The sequence below is a fragment of the Anguilla rostrata genome, chromosome 6 (genome assembly GCF_018555375.3).
Source record: "Anguilla rostrata isolate EN2019 chromosome 6, ASM1855537v3, whole genome shotgun sequence".
NCBI lineage: Eukaryota > Metazoa > Chordata > Actinopteri > Anguilliformes > Anguillidae > Anguilla > Anguilla rostrata.
The window spans coordinates 24,740,937-24,762,590 of record NC_057938.1 but is presented as its reverse complement, the minus strand read 5'-3'; the positions used below and the strand labels follow the sequence as shown (position 1 = coordinate 24,762,590).

At 39.8% G+C, this 21,654-nt stretch overlaps 1 protein-coding gene across 5 annotated transcripts; it reads right to left on the bottom strand.

Annotated features, from left to right (window-relative positions):
- Positions 1 to 9,246: 9,246 nt before the first annotated feature.
- vegfab (vascular endothelial growth factor Ab) lies at positions 9,247 to 21,189 on the bottom strand. Of its 5 annotated transcripts, none has more exons than XM_064339157.1 (8): positions 20,454 to 21,189; positions 18,490 to 18,532; positions 16,528 to 16,724; positions 16,251 to 16,327; positions 16,105 to 16,137; positions 14,038 to 14,109; positions 12,004 to 12,135; positions 9,247 to 10,891 (listed from the first exon to the last, which is right to left on the bottom strand). In XM_064339157.1, the coding sequence occupies exons 1-8, from the start codon at positions 20,514 to 20,516 to the stop codon at positions 10,870 to 10,872; spliced, it is 639 nt and encodes a 212-aa protein (XP_064195227.1). In that variant the 5' UTR covers positions 20,517 to 21,189; the 3' UTR covers positions 9,247 to 10,869. The 5 variants fall into 5 exon arrangements, with proteins under 5 accessions (XP_064195227.1, XP_064195230.1, XP_064195226.1 ...); XM_064339160.1 differs by lacking the exon at positions 20,454 to 21,189 and adding an exon at positions 19,157 to 19,489; XM_064339156.1 differs by lacking the exon at positions 20,454 to 21,189 and adding an exon at positions 18,769 to 19,139.
- Between the last annotated feature and the right edge of the window lie 465 nt (positions 21,190 to 21,654).

The window sequence follows — 21,654 nt, the reverse complement described above, 5'->3', positions numbered from 1 at the left end:
TGGAAACAGAGCCTGCTCTGCTAAGCATTTCAGGAATTTGTTAGCTGGATCACCTGTCCCCAGTCCTCAGCACTCTAACAGCTTTTCTCATGTCACCACCTTAAAGCCCTGCAAGTCATTGACCCGTTCCCCTCTCAGTGGCTCTTGACCGGGAATGACCTCATCCAGGATATTAGGAATTTGCATAACAGAATACCTCATTTGGGCAGGACAATCAGCTGACAAATAAAAAAGAGGACTACTATCCTGCCAAATTTCTGAGAACAGGAGTTCAAAAGGGCTAACTCTCAGTTACAGAAACTGCAGTACTGCACTGCTAACTGCTAAGGTCAAATACAGTAAAGTTCACAGCTAAATCTCTGAAAGCTGCATTACTGCACAGTTAAAATGCAAACACAGTAAACTACACAGCTAAAACATCTATGTACATTTGAAGCGCTCAATCTAGCAAAGCACATTGTTACAGAAAATAATAATTCAGAGCCATTTAATGATCAAACACAGCAACACTATAGAGCTCACTCACACAATGCTGAGCACTATACAACTATTTTGTATAGCTAAGCTTAAAAACAGCACAAAATACAAATGAAAGCTACTATGTAAGTACATTAAATCTATCCTTTGAAATTCCATGCGTTCATTGTTGAATTAAATGCAATTGAAACCTTAGTTAAACCATTCACAATTGAGGCTCATTAGCCAGACTAGGAAAGAACACAGAACATGTAGCTTCACTGATGACAAATGGTCTCTTGCTATACTGCACAGTTCTTCATTGATTTATTTGATCCTCTACCCTCTTCCTACTGTGCTGGATCAGATAAAGCTGCTAAGGTAATAAATAATGTAGCGTAATGAGTATGTCTGGGGAGTGTGACACAGTTGAAGCTAAGGTCCTGTTCCTGACTGGAGGGTGCTATCTCTGGAGTCCAACTTGAACAATGTGGCTGCGTCCAATGGGACTATTTCACCTCTGACTTAGTCACCAATGGTGTGTTGTGCTCAGAGTCCTCAAGAGTAGCTTGCTGCTGAACCAGTGACCAGAAGCCTCTTAATCAACAGCCTTTGGGAAGCAGTAACCAGTACACTTTTAGTGTAATGAGCCCCCACTGGAAAATAATACCTTTCAATCATACATTGTGCTTGAATGATGTTTCACTCAGAGCACCAAGTGGTGCTCAAAAAGGCAGCAAAGCATACAAAGGTATATAGAGAGAGACACTATGAAGCTGCATTAAAGAAAATAAAATTGGCCTGAAGACTCTGTGTCAAAATGTGTTGGATGCTTCAGTGCTCTTCAAGTCAACAGTGTTTCTGTCTACTTTTTTGTGGCATTTATTTATATTGTGCTCACACGTAAATTTTTCTTTATTGCAGCAATTAAACTGAGGAATGATACATTAATTTAGTCTTGATAATTGTATTTTGGGAACATGTACCCAAGGTTACCACGAGCAATACACTTCAAGTCTTGCAAATAAGATTGTATTTGTCAAAGTGTCAAAGTGTTTTTATTTGTCAAGTGCACAGTATAACACAAGGTCATTCTGAGCAAAGAAATTCTTATGACATGGCAGGCAGCAACTACGTAGAAGCAAGAGCAAAAATATCAAAAAATATCAAAAATATACATAATATTAAACATTAGCAGCAGTACCAGCCTGTACAGATGGGGGATATGGACAGTGAGAATAGGAGTATTAAATAAGATTTTATTTGCAACATAAAACTGAATATTCATTGATGCACCACATGTATCATGTATAAAAGCAGCCCCCTAAGACTTTGATCTAATCCAGTTCTCTCACCAGTGAATATATTTTTGCCCACAGTGTCTCCAGTGCCTGTACTGTAAGCCAGAGGCCTGACTCCATTGGTTTCTCATGTTTACATAGAATGACGCTTGCAGATGTCCTTAGTAGTAATGAACATAGTTGTGGTGTACTGGCTGGGTCTGCTGGGTTTTCATTTGTTTTCAATTGACAAAATGGAACACCATTGTTTGCAGAGACCAGATGTGGGCCTACCTTCAGGTCCAGTGCATCTATATAAAACAAGTTCAATTCCAAACAAAACTATATTTTTCATATAATATTTTTTCATATTTTTCTGCAGGAACATTGCTAAATATTCAGCCTGAAGTCTAGTGTGTTATTCTCCAGGTTTAAAAAAAAAGAGTAAGGGGCAAAACCTGCTTGCTTAAATTTCCCTTTAATCAGAGATTAAATCATTCACAGCATTCTTTGTGTATTTAGCACCACAAGAGGCCTATATTTAAGGAAGATTATAATGTATTTTGTATGTAACATAAATCTGCCATGTATGAGTGCTTTCACAGTACAGCATAGCAAGAAATACTAGGGTAATCGTGTGTGAAGTAACAGATTTAAAGCACTTTCAAAACAAACATTGGGAAGTTCCAGTGAAATATATGTAATCCCCATTAATAAAGCCTCAGACTTCCATTTTACTTTATAACATACTGCATTATGGCAAGTGTTATTGGAGAGGTGGTGGTAATTAATGATAACACTATCCCCTTAGTTTATCATTATTATCAGCATATCATTTAATCACAGCATTAAACTTTAATCATGCTTTGCAAACTGAAAGTCAGGCTGTACAAATTTGTATTGTTGTAATCAGTGATGGAGAAAGAAATGTCTTGTGACTGATGTATTACGCAGTTACCAGTAGTTCCCTCCCTGTCCAATCAGAAGAGATTCTTATGGGACTGTTGAGTAGCTCATCTGGCTGAAACATTGGGCTTGCTGCATCACCCCAGTTCCAGGTGGTGAGATTGTACCCTGCTAATTCAGTTGATATAGTGCCATCCGTTTGCTTGTGCTAATTGTGCATGAAGCGTACTGCAAACAGAGAATTACCATGCAGATCAACTGGTGGACTGCAGATGGAAAATATCCACTTCAGAGGAAAGCAATGAGATGGTCTACAACTGTTCAAGACTGAGAAAAAAGAAAAAAATCTGGGATAAATATTGCTTAAAATAAACACAGGCCTCCAACTAGGTACATAGTAATTCTTCTACAAATGTTACTGTAGATGGCCAACAACTTGCTGAAATTAGTTAGCTGGGTGCATAGCTGCCTGCTTACCATAGTTTCTGTCAAATTAATCTTTTTCTCTACCCTCTGGTTGCCCTAGTGTTAATATGCCCTTTGGCCATTTTGTTTAAACTGACTTACAGCCAACTGTGTTTTTTTTTCTTTTTTTTTCTGGAAATATATTCTGTATTGCTGATGATCCAAAGTGGTTACATAATTCAATGATTCAATTTATTAACTAAGAGGAATCACTTTTTTTCATTACAGTAAATTTAAAAAAGGTAATTTCTGCAAGCATTTTCATTTTACAAAATGTTATTTCACAAATTTAATATTATCCATCACTTCAAATATTCTTCTAATATTATCCATTATGATCCTCGCCTTCCAGTTGCTCCACACCACCCAATCACTCTTTCCCTGAAACTAAAGTTTTTTCTTTTTTTAAAGCATATGTCTGACATAACACCCCCCTACCACCAAGGCTCCGAGGACATTACTTTTAGGCCACCCCTGCTATTTTATTTCATAGGTTTCTCTGCTACAGAGGTCTCATTTCTCCAGGGGGTAGTTTTTTCTCAATAAAACTTCATCAGCAGGCTCTTGATTATAGAAACTCCTGCAGCGAGCTGCACCGGCTTGGGGTACGCCTGGGCTAATGCTACGTCTGATGCAGAACAACAGCTTTAAATCAAACAAAACATTTATGCCTATTGCACCACCTGGATTTGGTGACCCTTCCATCTTGTGCGATCATTCAAGTGATGTATTTGCCAATAAAAATTAAAGTGGCAGTAGTAAAACAAAATCATGCATGTAGTAGTAGAGATTGCATCAACAACATTTGAAAACTGCTTCAGATCCCTGAGAATTTTTAATTAAACATGTTACTGACCAAAATCATACAAATGGACAATCATATGAAAGAAGAATTTTGTTATGAATATTGGTTTAAAAAAAAAAAATAATAATAAGTTTTTTTTTTCTTCTATAATCTGCAGGAATTGTAATTGGGCAGGACTGTATTGGCTTTATTGTCTATTAGGGTAAGAGTTAAAGTACAAGTAAGTTCAGGATGTGTATTATGTGCTCAGAATAGGAGTTTGATTCCACATTTATGTACTGAATGTGTAATGGGATGTTTGAATAGGCTGTTTAGTGTACCGACAGCACAGGATGTGTATTGGGAAGTCAATACACATCCATTGTACAATTACAGAATGTGTGTTGGATTCTTTTAAATAGATCAATATGTTGGTACAAAAAGTATTTTGACTAAAGTTACATAAATTGATTTGTAACTTAAGTCAGTTTTCTTTTGATATGTTTCAGAAAATGTCTTGAAGATTAAACACTTCTTGTAATTAGTCAAATTAATCCACCAACAGAGTCACTGAAAAACTAGATGGTGTCACACAAAATGCCACATTGTCATAAGGCCTCCAAAAGGAAAGTTATAGAGAGAGAAATCAGCACACCCAACAATATGCTGAAAATTGAATTAATTCCCTAAGTTATCTTTCTGTTTTTGGCTTTAAAAGGATAGTTCACCTTCTGGGGATTTAAAAAATTTACTTTCAGTTTTAGTGTGCTTTGATCGGCTTAGACAGCCTTTGTGTACAATGAAGGATATTTTAGATACATACATAAGTTTCTAACAATCTGCCAGCTTTGCGATGACAGGTATCAAGTCATTCAGGAGTTCTAAATCAAGAAAGTACGATTCAAGTATCTCCAAAGCAGCTTGTACTGGCCAAGCAAAAAAAAAAAAGAAAAAAAGAAAGGTGCATTTAACATGGCAAGCAGGGGCTGCTGGGTGGCTCATTCAGTTAAGAAACCCCACTACGGTGCAAGGATGAGTACCGTGGTCTTAGAACAAATCCAGACCGTGGCAGTGCTAACTGTGGCCAGAAACTCAATAGGGCAGTGCACAATCAGTGATTGCATCGCCCAGGGTATGAAAGGTTAAGTTGTTTAGAGGTTTGCATTTCATCACATTCTATTGACCCCCACTAGTCGACTGGGCACCTGTGAACTGCATATCAAAGCCGCATATGAAAGGTATTCTTCTGACTCCAATCTATGCAAGCTTAGCTACTGTCTGAAGTGTGACAAGAAGAAGCTATAAACACAATGTTTCAGAAAACTGTAGATGTCTACACAGTCTTGAATTGGCAGTGAGGTTCACACGTGAACTTGGCTATAGTTGCTGATACTTGGCCATCCCAAATTAGGGTGGGAATTGGACATGGGTAGCCCCACATCAGGCACAAAATTTATCCAAAAAAAAACTTGGCAACCAAACACAGTCATACCCAGAGATAAACAAAGCTACAAATCTGCCATCTTCGAGGTGGAAGCTACAAGACCTGCAAAATAAAGGGAGAGAAGGGTTTGTCTTTTTGCATATTATAATATAATAGAAAATTAATATTATATAAAATGATATTATATCATGATAGAAAAAAATATATTTTGGAGGTGGAGTTTGTGGAAAGCAGTGAGTGAATCAGCCTTCCTCACTGAGTGGGGAAGGACATTACATTGTCTGGGGCTGAGGGTGGAGGACAGCCGTGGCCAAGATGAGCAGCTGCTGGATGCCCGAAGAGATGGGACAGCCAGCTGGCAAAGGAGGTCGAGCAGGGAGGTCGGAGATTGCAGCTGGCAGTTCTGTCAATGTTACAACACTGTTTGTATTCTGTATGAGGTTACCTAAAATAAAGATACAACATATAACTAGATAGAAACTAGATAAATGCTATGGTACTAGAAAGCGAGCACATGCACTGCTGTTATTGAAATGCCTTAAGTGTAGCCAACTAGTTAACAGCTACTTAGCCATTCAGTGAAATGGCCTGGGTAACTACACTTACGGGAGTATTATTTGACACTAACAGTCTAGCTAGGTAGCTCTAACGTGGCTTTCCAGCTGAGTACACTAATGCCTTTTCATTGAAGAGTGTGATTGTTGTCACTAATTTAACGGCCTTCCTTTTTCTTATGCTAGATATCTGAGCCATGGAAGAATATTGTGCAGGATGATGCACAGGATGATTTACTGTGCTGTAGCAGTAAAACATACTTAGTATAAACCCAAGGAAGTTACAGTCAGGTCAATAAATATTTGGACATTGACAAAGTTACTGTTATTTTAGCTGTCTACCACAGCATAGTGGAGTTGAAATGAAATAATGAATATGAGCTCAAAGTGCAGATCTTCAGCTTTAATTTGAAGGTATTTACATCCAAATCGGGTGAACGGTGTAGGAATTACAGCACTTTTTATATGTGGTCCCCTCCTTTTTAAGGGACCAAAGGTAATTGGACAATTGGCTGCTCAGCTGTTCCATGCCCAGGTGTGTGTTATTCCCTCATTATTTCATTTACAAGTAATCAGATAAAAGGTCTAGAATTGATTTCAAGTGTGGCATTTGCATTTGGAATCTGTTGCTGTTAACTCTCAATATGAAGTCCAAAGAGCTGTCACTGTCGGTGAAGCAAGCCATCATTAGGCTGAAAAAAAACCCATCAGAGAGATAGCAAAACATCAGGTGTGGCCAAATAAACTATTTGGTACATTCTTAAAAGGAAAGAACGCACTGGTGAGCTCAAGAACACCAAAAGGCCCGGAAGATCAGGGAAAACAACTGTGGTGGATGACGGAAGAATACTTTCCCTGGTGAATAAAAACAGTTGGCCAGATCAAGAACACCCTCCAGGAGGTAGGCATACCTGTGTCAAAAGTCAACAATCAAGAGAAGACTTCACCAGAGTAAATACAGAGGGTTTACCACAAGATGTAAACCATTGGTACGCCTCAAAAACAGGAAGACCACATTAGAGTTCACCAAAAAAAAAAAACATCTAAAAAAGCCTGTACAGTTCTGGAACAACATCCTATGGACAGATGAGACAAAGGTCAACTTGCACCAGAATGATGGGAAGAGAAGAGTATGGAGAAGGGAAGGAACTGCTCATTATCCAAAGCATACCACCTCATCTGTGAAGCATGGTGGAGGTAGTGTTATGGCGGCATGTATGGCTGCCACTAGAACTGCTTCCCTTGTATTTATTGATGATGTGACTGCTGACAAAAGCAGCAGGATGAATTCTAAAGTGTATAGGGCTATATTATCTGCTCAGATTCAACCAAATGCTTCAAAACTCATTGGATGGCACTTGGATGGCATCTGCACAGTACAGATGGACAATGACCCAAAGCATACTGCGAAAGCAACCCAATACTTTTTTAAGGCAAAAAAGTGGAATGTTCTGCAATGGCCAAGTCAGTCACCTGACCTGAATCCAATTGAGCATGCATTCAGCTTGCTGAAGGCAAAACACTGCAAGAACAAGCAGGGACTGAAGACAGCTGCAGTGGAGGCCTGGCAGAGCATCACCAGGGAAAAAACCCAGCATCTGGTGATGTCTATGGGTTCAAGACTTCAGGCAGTCATTATGATTATGTTAGTTTGTCCAAGTACTTTCGAGCCCCTAAAATTGGGGGGGGGGGGGGCATGTATAAAAATGGTTGTAATTCCTACATTGTTCATACAATATGTTTGACAAATCCCTTAAAGCTGAAAGTCTACACTTAAATCACATCTTCATTGTTTCATTTCAAATCCATCGTGGTGGCGTACAGAGCCAAAATTATGAAAATTGTGTCACTGTGCAAATACTTATGGACCTGACTGCATGTTTATCTTATACAATATCTTTGTCAAATTACACTAAGAGTTTTGTGCACAGGTCGGGGGACTGTACTACAAGAAAGAGATAGAGGCTCAGGAAAAGATTCAAAGAAGGGCAACTAAATTGGTCCCTGGTATGAAAGATAAGATTTTTGAGGAAAGACTAAAGAGGATTAATCTCTTCAAGCTTAGTACTTGAGGCAATTTGATTGAGGCTTTTAAATTCATAAAAGGCATTACAAAATGAACTACGAGATATTCTTCAGGTTGAGCTGTTAGTAGAACGAGGGGGCATGAATGGAAATTAGCAAAAGGTAAATTCCGCATAGATGTTAGGAAGTATTTTTTCACATGGAGTAGCCATTGCGTCGAATAGCTTGCCAGATCATGTAATATAGGCAGAGAATATGGGGTTTTTCAAGACCAGGCTTGATACTGTGCTAAATAATATCTAGTTTATAGGCAAACTGAGCACTAGGTACACTTTAGTGGTAGGAAAATGGCGAGCATGTTCGGCTGAATGAACTGTTCTCGTCATTATGTTATGTTAGGATTTTATTGGATCAGAAATATATCTGTATGCAGAAATATAGTTTGCTTAATATAATTTAAGAAGCCAGCAATAAGAGCCACAGTGAGAAAATAAAACACATTTTTGATTTTTAAACGTTTCTTTTGTAAAATTTGTGTGCAATTTTATTTATCTTTTCCTGTGTGTTCTGCAATTGGCTACTGGGAACAGATGTCATTAGTTGAAAAGTTAAAACAGACCTTATTTTTGCTTGAAGTAGATAATGACCAATTGAGATAATTAATAATTGTGAGAACATTTCTGATCATGTAATCAGCAGGAAAGTTACAAAGTAAAAGGTACTGAAAAATAAGTTTTATCCTTTCATTAAATATCTGAATTGTGCATTTACATTAGATCAGAGGACAGAGAATAAAATTTTTGGAAAAAGTGAGTCTGGATATTTTTGTGGAAAACCCAGAAGGCTTTTAAACTCTTAGTGCTGTACAAGTATTGGTTATTGCCTGCTAACCCAAATTGCAAGTTGACAAAAAGGGATACCTACCACCACAACATTGTCAAACAACGTGTGATTGAGAGAAACCTGGCACATTTCTGTCTTTAAGAGCTACTGGAAGGGGATTCCAGTAAGTATAAGCCCTTGGAAAATACTTTGGGGTAATCCATTCTTAAATGGTATTCACAATGTTAAGAGTAGCAAGATTACCACTGTATTAGCCCAGTCTTTGACTGGCACTAACTGAAGGACAGAATCCATTTGAAGTCTCTTAGTCCATGAGGACAGAGGTGGTCTGTTGTGAAACTTGTGACTGGAGCATCTCTCCTTTAAAATCTTCAAAAGGTCCAAGGTCCCCCAGATAAGCACTAGAAAGGACACATTCCACTTACCACTGTACTCCAAACCAAGAGGACACCCTATAAAATGGCATAAAAAGTCAAACCTTCAAGCAAATAAATCAGTTTTTCATTTAATAAAAAACAATATCTTTTGAAAATAAATATGCTTACTACTTACACTAAAAACACAATAGATGTTAATATTTTAAACTTACCAATTTACAGCACCAATAAATATATTAATGTGAAAATATACTAAATGTGGCTGCACGTGATTACAGAGAACATCTGTCATTATTAACACAGGTAGAATGTTCCAGAAGCAGGAGCTCTCTCACATGTGTGGCTGCATTAGTGTGGCTGTAGCACGGATGGGCGCAGAGCTCAGGCTTGGCTATTAGAGGGCAGTTTAGTGCAGGGTACAGTGTGGGCACAGACACCAAGAATGTGGCACAATCATGCTCAATATGATCACAATCATCGTCCATGACAACCCCAATCGACCCACCTCCTCTCCACACCCGCCCCACCCCGACATCCTGGAAAGAAAACCTCATGCTGAGTATTGTCCTGAAAGTCTCTCTTAATGCTTTTAGGAATGTTTAAAGTGTTATTTTTCTTCTTTATAAAAAGCCATTAACCATTCTCTCCAGAGGGCCTGGCAAATTGGCAACACGTTGACAACAAATGAAGCAAAACACCTTAACATAACACTGCATATAAATAGATCAAATTAAATACAGACTGAATACTGAACATATTCTAACATTATAAATCCACTGTAGTGTACTACGAAAAAGGGATATTAATTATGTACATACAGTTTGTAGTTTTGAAATTGTGTGTGCAGTGCTCTTTGGAAAATCAACAAATTCAATTAGCAAAATGGGTCAAAAATGAATGCCTCTGTTTTAGAGAACAATGTAATTGTATACTAAATTTTCAGATGTTTCCATATTAATATCCCTTTACAAGTATTTACACTCCGAGTCCTATTGAGTGTTAGTCAGCAGTCGCCTTGGTGACAAGCTTCTATATGCCCTGCCCACAATGGAGTTCTCTTGAGAGCAGGAAGTGACATCACAAAGAAGACGTTCAAAGTTCCAGCCCTTCTCCTTTTCCAGGACCTGCCGTTATTTTCCTTTGGAAAATGTCTAGGAAAATGCTCTACACCACTGCGGTCATTGTATTCCTCCTTCGCTCTTGACAGAGAGATTTGCTCCTGCCTTCCTCTCCAAAGGCTAGGTCCAAGTCATATGTCCAAAGGGAAGCCTTCATTGCCTGCTTATATTTCTCTCCACATGCATCCCCAAATCCAGTGAAGTTTTACATCAAGTCAATCATTTCAACAGATATAAAAGACCATTACACGGAAACTCAATCCGATGCACACAAATACACTCAATCCCATTCACTACCAGCAACAAAATCTCAGTCCCATTCACACGCCAGCCACATGCACTGGCGTAGTCGTTCACTTTTTTATAGTGTTGTTTTTAGCAGCAATACAAATTTATAATTTTCTTACTTCATATATATATATATATATATATATATATATATATATATATATATATATAAATATATTTTTAAAAGATACAGGAACTCTCTCTATCTTTCTTTCTCTTTCTCTTTCATTCTTCTCAGTCTGTCCAGGGAATGCATCCTTTGAGAAAATGATCAGAGTTCAAAGTGCGGTGCAGATATTCCCCCTTCATGTCAGAGTTTGTTTCTCCTCTCATCTCCTTGGCTTTTCACATCTGGAACAGAACACACAGAAGGTTAGAGAGGCATCTCACATGACAACACCCCGCCCCACAGACCAAAAAGGGATGGTGCTCGGGCAACAGTCAGTGGGTTTACATGATGCTTGAAAATGTCGATTTATTGTATTAGTCCAGCTAAAACTGGACTTTTAAAAATCATGTAAACATTGTAGTCAGACTGAAATAGTACTAATTCAAATTTTTCAAAGTCGGACTTTAAAAGATTTCATTCAATCTTCTACTGGGACTTTTGCCGTTTATTGAGGGTGTGACAAAATTTTGGTGCCGCTGACTATCATCGAATCTTGTTCACATTTACCGTTCGATTGAGCAAGTAGCCTACCATTCAAGTACATTTTTATGGGATAGTGCTGTCCGATTGTGCTAGCTACTTCACATTAACTTTGTATGGTGATCAATAAAGGCTAACAGCACAGTACTACTTAATTATTGTCACTAGTATCACCACTGTAATGAACTAAATAAAGGCGACAAACGACCTTTTCTGTGAGAAATGCATTGTCGAGCTCACACGCATACACTGCTGGCGACACTCTAAAGCTCCGTTTTGCCCTCCATAGTATCATGGCAAAAAAAATACATTTCTGGACGGACAAGGAGACCAACTTCATGCTATCACAACTAAAGGAGTTAAATATCCTAAAATGCATGGATGGAAGAAAAACACGAACTATTCAAAAAAGTTGCGACAAAATTGGAGGAAGCAGGATTTATAAGCCTTCTTCAGACACACCTCCGGTCAATAAATCGATTCTTTCCGAGTCATGTATATTGTGACAACGACAATAATCCAATTAAATCTCATTTTTGGCCAAATCGAGCTATTAATATTTATCAATTTCAACTATGCATGTAAACGCACTGATTGAACTGAGGGAGAGAGCAAGGACCAAAGCAGGGCCCAGACACACACAAGCAGGTAAAGGATGATGTAGCATGTGAATACACGTACTCTGTGATGTTTCTATGCACACTTACTGACCTCCAGGCCTATGAAGAGTATACACATAATTTTCCTTATTTAAGAATTGATGCGGATACAAACATGGTTTATTGTAAGGCATCATAAGGCATCATAAACAAACCTGCAAGTTCTTTCGTTTAACTCCAGCTGTCTGGACTTGCAGTCTAGCTCTGAATGTTTACAGGAGCATTGACATGTCAGGGGGTCTTGTACAAACAAGCGCTTTCTTCTCTCTGAGCAAGGCTCACAGTGGCTGCAAAAAGGAAAAAAGGGGAGTCAGCTACAACATTCCAACAGACAGAGGGAGAGAAAGACACTGACAGACAGACATGCAACAATAATCACCCCAAAACCCCAGGCTTCCGTTCATACACTGGAGCTGAGCACCGAAGGCCAATATCCCCGCCCGGGTATGAGTGACCAGCATTTGGAAGTACGCTGCCGCTGCATGGAAGTGGGTTCATGGTGTGTCGGTGGGTGGTGTATGACAATGTGACATACCAATGGGTTAGAAGTCTGTGGAAATCATTTAGTGATGTACTGCGATGAGTTAGCAGTGTGGAGATGTGTGCTAGTGACGCGTGAAGATGGGTTAGCAGTGTGTAGACGTGTACTAGTATCGTACGGAAGTGGCGTTTTGAGTAGAGGTGGGTTCGTGATGCACTGAGCTGGGTTAGTTTTGAGTAGAGATGGGTTAGTGAAGTGTGGAGATGGATTAGTGATGCACAGAGGTGAGTTAGCACATGGAAAGACATCAGTGATGGATGGAAGTGGTTTATTGGTGTATAAGAAAGACAGTGATAGAAATAAGACTGGTGTATTTCTGTATCTGAGAAGTAGCTGCAGCATGTGCCAGTTACACACTGAAAAAAACACCCTATCCTGCTGTCATACAAACAGCTCATTGTCAGCTGCTTCACTGCAGCCTGGAGCATAATGTAATGTTCAGGAATATATTACAAGCAACATTTGCCCCCACTGCCAACCCCACACCAGAGGTGGAAAATCCAGGTTCAGAAAGTAAAAGTCCTCCCGATTGTTCCAATCACCTGGATTTGCTAATTAGAACATTTCTTCAGGATGTAGAACTAAATGGTGAAATCAGCTGGCTGAGTTCATGGGTTGAAGAAACACATGGCAGTACCTTTATTTCTTCCTGGACTTTCCACCTTTGCCCCACACATACTGACATAAAAATGACATCACTAGTCCCATCCCTCTAGTTTAGCATCACTGTAGTTCGGTTTACAGCCCAGAGCCATTGCTCTGCTCTCTGAGCCTGGGGACAGATACCTGTGATCAGGTTACTACCGTAGAACAGACGAAGCGCACCAGCTTCTCAAACAGTTCTCTTGGAACTGTACCGTTCTCTATGTTTAAATAAAACTCAGGATTGCTGGAGTTTAAAGATGCAGAATCATTTATTCCATTAAATGCCTTTCGCACTTTCAGATACGTGAAGAACAGAGGACAACTTCAATTTGAAAAGCACAACATCAACACTGGAATTTTTTTCCGATGAGACAAACCAGTGAACGTGAATTTAGACACACCTAGATAGATCCTCAGGTCCTGCCCTCACATCCTGCTTGACAGATAAAACCCGCTTTCTTTGTTCTGGCCCTCCAGAGATCGTATCTCTCTTTCATTGGAAAACAACAATCTAGCAAAACATCTTGATTCGGTCTATTTTTCTTGAATGTTGACTACAGATAAGAGACATTACCAACAAGACGCACAATACTTTGGTTTACATAACGGAAAAACAAGATGAAATGATACAAGTGTTAAAATACCGGTCATGTCTGCAACAAAAGACAATGACAAAGCCAGCCGTTTTAAAAAGACGCATGGACCACAAAGAGCAGCACACAGACTCAACAGCACGCCAGTCCCATTCCACCAGTCACAGGATTAGTCTGATCACACAAAAGCACATGCGCGGTGACATCGTTACTTCACCATCTGACTTCTACGACATATTATTATCGCCCCGGTGGGTTAAAGCTGCATAGAAATCAACCGTAAAGATAAGCTTCATGCCAATCGCAGGGCGAATTACAAGAAACAAACAAACTCTTCCCAAATTAACTTAGCGACCATGAGAGACACGCTCAAGCGCGAGTGTGGCATGGGATATGCACAGCTGACATACGAGGGTGGCTTTTTCTCTCTGTTTTTCCTTCTCTTTCTCTTTAGGCCTTTGCCCTTGCCCCTCCGGGGTTTTCTGGAAGATAAAACAAAACAATGCGCACACATCTAAATCCAGGAGATCTGGGTGCAGAAAAAGCATTCAGTGAAAAAATCAGATGATGAGTAGGGATTATTATTAAGGCGAGGCCCCGGCATCTCTGCTCAGGAGGACACAGGCAAAAATCCTTCATGAGTCCAGGAAGAAATATGCAAGACACAACCTCTCTGATGAGACACAGGGGAGACACATGTAAAGCAAAGCCTCTTCGTGTGCAATTAAAGACATGACACTGATGAGACATAGCTTTTCCACATCAGGGAAGCCAATGTTTAAGACAAAGACCATTTGAGTCCCACGAGCAGCAGGTGGAACATGATACTGACACAGAAAGACAGGCAAGACACACATGAGATGGTGATTTTGTGTTAAGAGGCAGATGGGTAAGACAATCCCTGTCTCCAAGGAGTTAGAAGTGAGATGCAGTTTTCTCCCTCTGCCCAGGGTTGCACTTTAATGGAAACTTCTATACCCTACTTTACAAGTTATAATTCTTGACATGTCCAATTTCCTAATTGAGAATCTCCAATAAGCTACTTACAGCCACATTCAAGCATTGATCCGTGCTACCAATTCTGTAGAGTGAAGACATCTGCAGTTGTCCTCCTAAACACATGGTGTCACCAGCCTGCTTTTTCTCACACTGCAACCCACAACCAAGCTTGCACGGAGCTGAGTCGGAGGAATACATTTCACGTGCAGCTTTGGCAAGCAGTTTCCAGGCACCTGACCGACCAGCAGAGGGTGCTAGAGAGCGATGAAATACAGAACCCTAACTGACTGAATCGTACCATCTCTGGCAAACGCAATTGCCAACTGAGGGAATACTAGCCACAGCTGGCTCTGGCATGGTCTGGATTCGATCCAAGACCTTGGGGCTCATCCAAGTACCAGAAGGGTACCTTAACTGGAAAAGCAACACAGTAGCCTTCAGAGGTGTATTTTGATGTAGTAACCTGAAACAGTTCCACCTCTTGATGGGAACCAATTTATCTCAATTATATTCAGAGAATTGCATCCCTGTGCATTTCCAAATCTCTCTTCTGGCATTTACAACACTATGACTAAAAACAGTTGTCATGTCATTACAATACGTGGCAAGAGGAAGATCAATGTTCAATGACTGGACTATAATGTTACAAAATAATTATGATGGTGCAGGCCATGGGTCTTTGTATGCATGTTATAAAGTAGTAAATTGATACTAATAATAAAATGATAGTTTCATGAAAAATAGTAGATAAAATAGAATGAAAATAAAATACAGTAAACAAACTGAAAGGAGTAGGCTGAAATGTTTTGTCACCTGGACAACTTCCTAGGAGCCAGCCAAAACACAGAAAACAGCACAGTGCTCCCAAGGGGGCCCCTGGTCCCCTGCATTGCCTGTCTGCTGTTTGTTGTGTTTGTTTAACTAGCCTGTGCCTTTAACACAGGTCACTATGCAACTCTCCAGGACTGCTTCTCCATCATTAGCACAATCCAAATAAACTTTCCATTTCTGTTTTTCAACTAAAAATTAAAATGTACTTTCCAGTATATACTCTCAGTACATACTCACTCTCTATAGGTTTACGTTATGGGAGGTGCCACATAACTAGGTCCCAATAAAAAAACATAATTTGAAAATGGACAGCAAGGGACAGTGTGGCATTGTACAGAACAGAACAAGGAAAATGGACTGCTGAATTCACATTACACAAAAGACACAAAAGTACACATATTACACAATAGCTATTTCTCAGTTGTGTACATGTTTCTGTATATGGCAAATATGTTGCTGCATCTATGGAGCATTCAGCAAATTTAGCATTTCTTTGAAGTCTCCAGAACCCTCCCCCCCTCCCTACCACCCTTGCTACTGGTTCATCCCCTCTTAATTCTCTTCTCATTCCCATTCTACATTTGGCTCATTGCCCTTTCCCCTCCTCCTTGTGTATTTGCCAAAAACTACAAAGAATCAGTACTTACTTTTCTTTCTTTTCTGTCACTTCTTTCTTTGGTCTGAAAAGATCAGAACAGAGGACAATACTTTATCTCATGGTGTACAGTTTGTTCCTTTAAGACAGCCTGCTGGGCCTTGAGCTTCTATTCTCTGCCTGCCTGTTATTTCTTACCTGCACTCACATCTTCTGTGTTCTGTAAAACTCAGCAGAAAATTGTTTTGTTGTTTTAGGTGTTTGAACATTTTCACCTGTTGAAAGATGAGAGAACACAGCACAATGTAACACACTCTGCAACACTGCACACAGTGACAACATGGGTGGGGTGCTACAGAGGAAAGCATAGGTTTTCCTTGGGAAAAGCAGGGACTGAGATGAAAAAGAGAATCAGGAAGGAGAAGGGCAGGGCCTTCACCTCCATGGCGACACTGTAGGACTAGAAAGAGCTCACCTCCATGGTGACATTGTAGGTCTCTGTGGGGACACACTCCAGTGCTTCATCATTGCAGCATCCAGCACAGCGCATGAGAACCACACAGGACGGGATAAATATGTGTTCGATCTCATCGGGATACTCCTGGAAAATATCGACCAGGACCTCCCTTGTCCTGCACATGCTCTTGTTGTACACCTCCATGAAGGGAACCACTACGGGGGAAAAGAGGAAGTAGATTTCATCACCTTGATCATCTTCTTCGGCCTCAGCATCACTATCAGACGACAGAGTGGAAACAACCTTGTTGAACTCTGCTGCCATCCCTTTCTTACTGAGCTGTCATTGTATCATAATTACTAGGATAGCATTCCACTGTTCTGCTCTCTCCTTTTTCTCTGCTCCATTCCCTCTCTCTCTCCCCTTTGCCTCTCTCTCTCTTCATGACCTCACCCTATCTCCCTCTTGGCCCTTTATTTCACCTTCTCTCACCATCTCTCTTGCTTTTCATCTCCTCTCACCCCTTTCCCTTGCTTCTTATTCTTTATTCCCTGTCTTCCTTCCCTGATCGTCTTGCTGGCGATATCACCCTCTCTTCCTCCCTGTCCTTGACTCTCTTTCTCTTGGTCTCTTTCTTTCTCAGTCTCAGGCGACCTGTTAAGAGTAGTACCATGTTGAAGGGAGCTTATTTCCCCTTTGTTAGAGAAGAGTTCAAGGCATTTCCTGCGTGGTGTGTATCATAAAAGCCAGCTTAGCAGATAAACAATAGTACGGATCTTGAGCTGAAACCCCTTTTATGCTGACAAGCTAACAAGGGTCTTAATTTGCCCCAGAGAAACAAACAAAAAGCATGTAAAGCCTGCTAACAGACCACCCCCATGTGCACAAATACTCACGCCAAATAACCTAGACCTATTAAGAAGGAAATTTAGTCAGGCTATGTGCAACAGTATACGTTTGTATGACCATGTGCAGGTTTGGGTTCCGTGTGCATGTGCACATGTGCCTGTACCTTCCTCTTATGTGAGTGTTATAATTGGACATAGACAAAAACTGGTTAATTTACACATAGTCGCAGCTCCACAAGTAACTCCACAATGAATCTCAGTATTCTTGCACCATAATGATAGTTGCCTGGAGCCTTGCAAAATAATTTTCAGTCATGCTATCGAACTCCGAACTTTTTCATTTTTAGCAATTTTATTATACTAATTAGACAAAAACTGAACTATTCTACAATTGAATCTGACTTAGAATGTGTCTACTATAAAATATCTATCCCCACCATGAAAACAAAGAAATGTGGCTATTGCATGTACAGTTCACATACATTATAAAAAGGTTGGTTTGAATAAATCAATTTCCAAATGGTAAATCTGTTCTTCAATAACCTCTGTATGGTTTGATGAATTTCTTATGAATCTCACTGCACTCTAATTCTCCCACGTGCATTATGATTCCCGAGACTTAACCCGGAGCTACAAAATAATACCTCTACAGTTGATGTGGAGTGTTTTGTCAGGGGGAACACAGAGAAACCGCATGGGCTGGGACACTTAATGAACATAACAAGATCAAGACGATAAGGTCGATTTTAAGGTATAATATTGGTGCATTAAAATCAGCTTTAAAATTCCATTAAAATTCTGAGCGATAGCGACTGATTTTAAATACAAATCAACGTTTTTCAACGCGTACACAGTAATTAAATGAGAGATACCAAGAAGCGTGAATAAGGCACTGTTGCATACAAAATGTACCGTCATTTTTTGTTTTAATGCATCACTAAACTTTTTAAATCAAAACTGTCATGCAAAAACAAAAACTGTACTTAGAAAGAGAGATCTGTAAAACGTCTGTCCGCCAGGGGGCAGACCACGCGCTACAGCCTCCATTTAAATGAAATAAATCGTGAAACCCCTGGCGCGTTCTATCAAGATGCACCGCTTAATGCGCTTCTAGAAAAAAAAGCGCACCTACCGTCATTTGTGTTCATCCCTCCCTCCTTGGGTATGTGGGCAGTCTGCGAGACAGAAGTACACGCACAGTTATGCCAGGGCTGACTTCCCATCATAAAGAAATAGACAATATCGCAATCCCATGCATTTCTAAACAGAAATCGGTTCCTCAGCAGGAAAATTACGATGGACATAATCTGGCATTCATTTTAGGAAAATGAGTGGCTCTTTTCTGAAGAACATCGGATCGTCAATGCGTAGTCTTTTGTCTTTGGAAAAGGATATCACTTGTTAACTTAACTCCTTGCGTAGGCCTACTGTTTCTGGATAGAATTAAACCAGTTATGGAGAAAAAATCTTTATGCAGCACCGAGAACGCGCCCATTTCCTTCAAAAGCAGTCTGATATAGTTTACAAGGAAATGTCACTGAATGTTTTACAATGGTTCCTGGCATATTCCCACTTCTTGATCGCAAATGGCCTGATCTCTTGATATTTATTTCCCCGCCTCCAAACTCATTAGAAAGTCTGGCTGGTTGAACAGACACGCCACGCTATGGTGACGCTTCTCGCGCAACAGCTCCGAAACATTGCGTGAGAAACATGCCAATTTGGCCTCATCGACCGGGAAAGATAAAAGTCGGCAGCAGAATGAGTGTGGTCTCATATGAGTTCATAAAGCCATTTACGTTGAAAATGGTGGGAACAGACTGGGTGCCGGAAGCTGAGCAAAGCAGTCTACAATGATAGCCTACCTTTGTCGTGTTGAAACTAAAATAGCATACACGTCGTCACTAATCCCCACCCCTTTTGTGTTTGCGGTAGGCTAGTTAAGCGGTAAGAAGTAAAATACTGGAATATAAACGTGAAATCTTAGCTTTATAATGTTACGCGGACGGCTGTGCGTTTTGATAAATGGTAACTCATTAAAATGTTCACTGCTGGCACGGTTAGGCTAGCAAAAGATTTTCCGGTGGCGGTGCAGCAGGTTAAATTATTTCGGCAAGCGCTTTACCGGTTACCAATGATTCACGGAGTAAACGGTCTTTGAAATTGCATTAGGCTACAATCATTTATTGAAATTAAGGGACTTTTGTTTTATGACTCATTTTTAAAGCGAAAGCGTGGTACACTTAAATCTAACTGATGTTATAGTTGATTAGGTTTCAATGAACTTCGCTAAAGAATATTCAGTGTTCAAGTTCAGTGAATGCAAATATCGATTTTACAGAGAAATGTAGTTGCTTCATTTCATTTGGACGTATTCACTTTTTTCTCCATCAAGCTTGACAGTGCAGAATGATGCTAAAACCTGTTGGTATTATTATCATCATCATCATCACCATCATCATCAAAACTACGACTACATTATTTTTTATAGCCTATTGCAACCTCACACTTAAATATAAATACAATTGATTCAGAAATAAAACACAGTCTAGAGATATAGAGGCTACAACAAGGATATTACTACCACTATTATAAATAGAATAATAACAAAATGGGGTTCATAGTCAGGCTGAAAAGAGGACCATTTTCTTATCTTTCTGTGTCTCATTACAACTTTGCTATTACACGTAACCTTGTTTCCAAATCAAATTAAACTGCTGCTGCGCCTTTAAAGTTATAACACCAAGAGGGTGGTTATGAGCAGGCCTCCAGGATCACCGATGTCAAACTTCACCACATTTTCTCAGCTATATATATATATGTATATACTAAAAAACTAAACATAACAAGAAAACACCCCACGCACCACTCAGCGCGGCATTCACCAAAAAGCCCCAGGCAAGAAATTTGGTTATGATATCGCTTTGATATCTGCGAAACAAACTTTTTTTGGGTTCTTAGAACACGAGGAATGACCTCGCAGGGGGAGCGACAAGGACGACCTGCTCATTAACGAAACGTTAACGCTTCACTTTCTAATGATTTCTGATCCTCCATATCCACATTAGTTCCTTCCTGTTTAAACATGGACCTTACCTTAACAGTTGACAAGTACAGAAGCGCGAAAAATAATGGTATCAGACTGATAACAAAGTTCATGGTTGTAATTCCAGATCTGAGTCTCGTTTTAAAATCCTATCCGACCAATAACTGACTTCTTCAAACGCATTTGTGGTGATTAAAAAACAAACAAAATTGAAGGAATATCTCAAACAAAGCTATAGCGGCATTATTCCCATTCCCTTCCAACCAGTGTGGAAGACAGGACACATGAGAGAAATCCTTTAACACGTTTTGCAAGTGTTGCCAACGAATGTCAAGATATCCAGAAACAAGAGAATCCCAAGTGCGTTCTGTTTCCTCTCTTTTCTTTAATCTCTTAATTTCTTCAAATGGAATAACACTCCACATCACAGTCGAAATCCCATACTTGATTTGCCACCCTCTCCTAGCGGGTGTCCGTCGCAAATAGAAAGAAAAAAGTTGAAACTTCCACAGACTTCCAAAATAATTGTAGAAAACCGCAAAGCACCCTTAAAATCAGTGGCACTGTGCATATGAAATACCATTTATAACATCGACATTCAGGTGTTAGCCAGAGTAAAAGCATTCATAAAAATTCCTTCTGCAAGACGCACTGAATATGGGATTGATAACTGTATGTCCTCTGTCCTGATTTTCTGATCTTTTTCCTAAATCGCTGGGACATCCACACACGGACGTGGAAGTCTCGGTTTCTCGCTCTGTCCCTTCAGAACACTGCTGTAGCGCAGTCCCGAGACAAACCGTGTGTTGAGTTGCGCCGCGCTCATTGGCCAACGCGCTGTGTGGGCTGGCCGACTTTTTGTTCACTAGAGTCCAGGGCCCAGGGCTGAAACCTTATAAAATCGATAACCTTTGGAGAGGTAAAGCTGTTGGGAAGAGCGTGTTCCCCCTTTCATTAGACATTGGTGTTGATCAGCGTATACACCATACATTACTATGTTTATATGTACAATTAAATGTTAAAAATACTAAAATCAAATAACATGTGCTATGGGTTGTGATTAGATTATGATGATACAGAACAGGTTAATTTAATTATTTCAATTGTATTTCAAAATGGCCTGTGGTATGAATTAGACCATTTTTAATACAAACCAAATTAGGTTTTTTGTACAATTGACACACATTTTCTCTATTTCTGATGGAAATGTACTTTAAAAAAATCTTCAATGAAAACTTTTTTGACTCATAT